The following is a 2953-nucleotide window of genomic DNA, read 5'->3' on the forward strand; positions in this document are numbered from 1 at the left end:
TGATGATGCTGTAGCCTCTAAACTTGTGCAACTGATTAAAAAAAAGTTTGTTGTTTTGTGGGTTCATCCTCCACTGACTGTGATTACTGATAACGCGGTGGGAGATGCCCTGTGTGGTTCGTCCCACGTGGCAGACTTGAAAGCATAGTCCCCACCAGCAGAAGATGTATATTCACAGCATGTTAATACTGCTTTTTACGGGGTCTGTAATAATTGATTAGTGTTTAGGTGCTGCTCTGCTCCCTCAGCTGCAGCGCGAGAGGGACTGTGGGGGCGGGAGGTGCATGGGAGCGCTCCTATTTCAGCCCCTGACGCACTGCCTCTGGGGAGGAAACGGAGCCGCAAACTCAGTCCTGCTCTGCTGTACGCGGTGCAGGGCAGAGGGAGAGCCAATCACCGAAACGCACAGGCTCCCTTTAAGCCTGACATATCTCCAACAGGAACAAATTGTCCCAACAATCAACATCCCAATCTGCTGCGCGCATCAGGGGCCGGAGAGGAGCCTGAGAGCCTACAGGCCCGAGCTGCGCGGAAGATTTGCGCCGGATTGCATCGCGAGAATTAGCTCAAATAAACGCAGAAAATAAACAACAGCTTTCGCTCTGGATATCGACTTCAAGGGCGGAGGAGTGAGCTCGGACATCATGTCAATACTGCCGTCCTTCGGGTTCACGCAGGAGCAAGTGGCGTGCGTTTGCGAGGTGTTACAGCAGGGAGGAAACCTGGAGAGACTCGGCCGCTTCCTGTGGTCTCTCCCCGCCTGCGATCACCTCCACAAGAACGAGAGCGTCCTCAAAGCCAAGGCGGTGGTGGCCTTTCACCGTGGGAACTTCAGGGAGCTCTACAAGATCCTGGAGAGCCACCAGTTTTCTCCGCACAACCACCCCAAGCTGCAGCAGCTGTGGCTGAAGGCGCACTACGTGGAGGCGGAGAAGCTGCGCGGCCGGCCGCTCGGAGCTGTAGGGAAGTACCGCGTGAGGAGGAAATTCCCGCTGCCCCGCACGATATGGGACGGAGAGGAGACCAGCTACTGCTTTAAGGAGAAGTCCAGGGGCGTCCTGAGAGAGTGGTACACACACAACCCTTACCCTTCCCCGCGGGAAAAGAGAGAGCTGGCCGAGGCCACGGGACTGACCACCACGCAGGTCAGCAACTGGTTCAAAAACAGACGGCAGAGAGACAGAGCCGCGGAGGCCAAGGAGAGGTACGCTCATGCAGCCGGGCTTCTTATTTTACACAGAAAGACATTTGGGGTTTTTTCCTTTAGCACGTTTTAGGAGATTTTGACGTTCTTGTATTAGAAAGCATATTTCCAAAATGTGTTTTCAGGCAGCCTGTTGAGCCCCAATACCCTGACAGTATCCTACATTTTCACATGTTTTTAAATATTTAATAATCAGGTAAATTATGGTGAGGATGCCGATGGGTACACAGAAGGTAATGTTGACCAAGGATGAATTTCCTCTAATGAAACACTCCTGTTTGACTCAGCTTACATTTCAACATCAAATCCCTAAAATAATCCTCTAAGAAGAGAGTTATGTTGTAGACTATTTATCAGGAGTATTATATTGAATAAAAAAAACTATGTGATCCAATTTAAAAGAATATTTTAGAGAGTTATAGGTCAAACTGGGTGATTACGTCATAAAATACTTACTTGGAATTGGCTTTACGTGATTTAAGAGAAATACCAAAATAATAATAACCTTAATAAAGAGAGGAATCAGTTTTTCATATTTAAAGCATGCTGATTGTTTTTCTTCAAAGTCTAGGCCTACATTTTTAGTTGCTGTGAATAATACATTTTATCCACAGGCCTCTCATGGATTTAATGCCACTCTAAGAAAAAAAAGCAGTGCGTAAACTTCTCTAATTTTCCCCTTGATGTCATTTCCAGAGAGAACAGCGAAAACAGCAACGCAGGCGGCAACAAACAGAACCAGCTGTCGCCGCTGGATGGAGGAAAGTCTCTCATGTCCAGCTCGGAGGACGAGTTTTCTCCCCCTCAGAGTCCCGACCAGAACTCAGCGCTTTTGCTCCAGGGCAACATGGGCCACCCCGGGGCCTCCGCGTACCCCATGTCCGGCCTGGGGCCCCCTCAGCCGGTGCACAGCATGCACGGACACCCGCACCAACTGCAGGACTCCTTGTTGGGACCTCTAACGTCCAGTCTCGTGGATTTGGGCTCTTAAAGAGGCTGCCAGATTTATTTTATTTTACCAAGAAAAAAAAAAAAAAAAAAAAAACACGTGAAAAGGGAGAAGACTGATGATAAGATTGAGTACATGTATGAAATAACACTATAGTCTACCTTATAATATAGACTGACTTGTCTGTCGTTAAATTTGGTTAGATACAAATTCCTTTTTGCGCTTAACCTGTGTATCAGCCCTGATAGGAGACTTTTTCAATCTCCTGCACATAAAAAAACACACAAACAGGACCTGAATGAAACTCTTAACTCAACGAGACACTTAACTGGACTGGCCCTTTGCTTAATTTATGAGATTTTGTTGAGAAAGTAAGGATTATAGCAACCTCCTGCGATGGAAACTAAGAGGCAACGTTTTCATTAGTAATGGTAATTAGTTTCCAATAAAACAAAAGTCATACATTTGTCTCTGTGTTATTTGTCAACAAAGTGGAAAAAAGCCTTGATTCTGCCCCCAGACCCATTAAATCCGTGTTATTGTGGATTAAAAGTCCACAATTATTCAGTCAGTTGAAAGATATGATCTAACTGATGTTTTAATATCATCTTCTTTTGGGTTCGCCTTCGAAAAAATCATTAAAAATGTCAGAAAATGCCGAATTTGAATGTAAAATGCCAAGTCAGCATCAAGCCCACAGTGACGGTATATAAACGCATATCAGAGTTATCACGAGCCACTTTGCGGTGAAGATCAAAGCCCGCTCTACCAGTTCTTCGCTCTTTAACGATAATTACGGT

At 46.2% G+C, this 2953-nt stretch overlaps 1 protein-coding gene across 1 annotated transcript; it reads left to right on the forward strand.

Moving 5' to 3' along the window:
- Window positions 1–319: 319 nt before the first annotated feature.
- LOC121526792 (homeobox protein six1b) lies at window positions 320–2615 on the forward strand. Its single transcript, XM_041813542.1, has 2 exons — window positions 320–1204; window positions 1901–2615. The coding sequence occupies exons 1-2, from the start codon at window positions 645–647 to the stop codon at window positions 2193–2195; spliced, it is 855 nt and encodes a 284-aa protein (XP_041669476.1). The 5' UTR covers window positions 320–644; the 3' UTR covers window positions 2196–2615.
- The last annotated feature ends 338 nt before the right edge of the window (window positions 2616–2953 follow it).

This window comes from Cheilinus undulatus, linkage group 18, assembly GCF_018320785.1.
Source record: "Cheilinus undulatus linkage group 18, ASM1832078v1, whole genome shotgun sequence".
NCBI classification, from domain to species: Eukaryota; Metazoa; Chordata; class Actinopteri; order Labriformes; family Labridae; genus Cheilinus; species Cheilinus undulatus.

What these genes read in the sequence shown, in the direction of transcription:
- LOC121526792 (XM_041813542.1), top strand. Translation starts at nt 645, where the DNA reads ATGTCAATACTGCCGTCCTTCGGGTTCACGCAGGAGCAAGTGGCGTGC. An exon ending in GCCGCGGAGGCCAAGGAGAG is followed by an intron (nt 1,205 to 1,900) that starts GTACGCTCATGC and finishes TGTCATTTCCAG; the next exon opens with AGAGAACAGCGAAAACAGCA.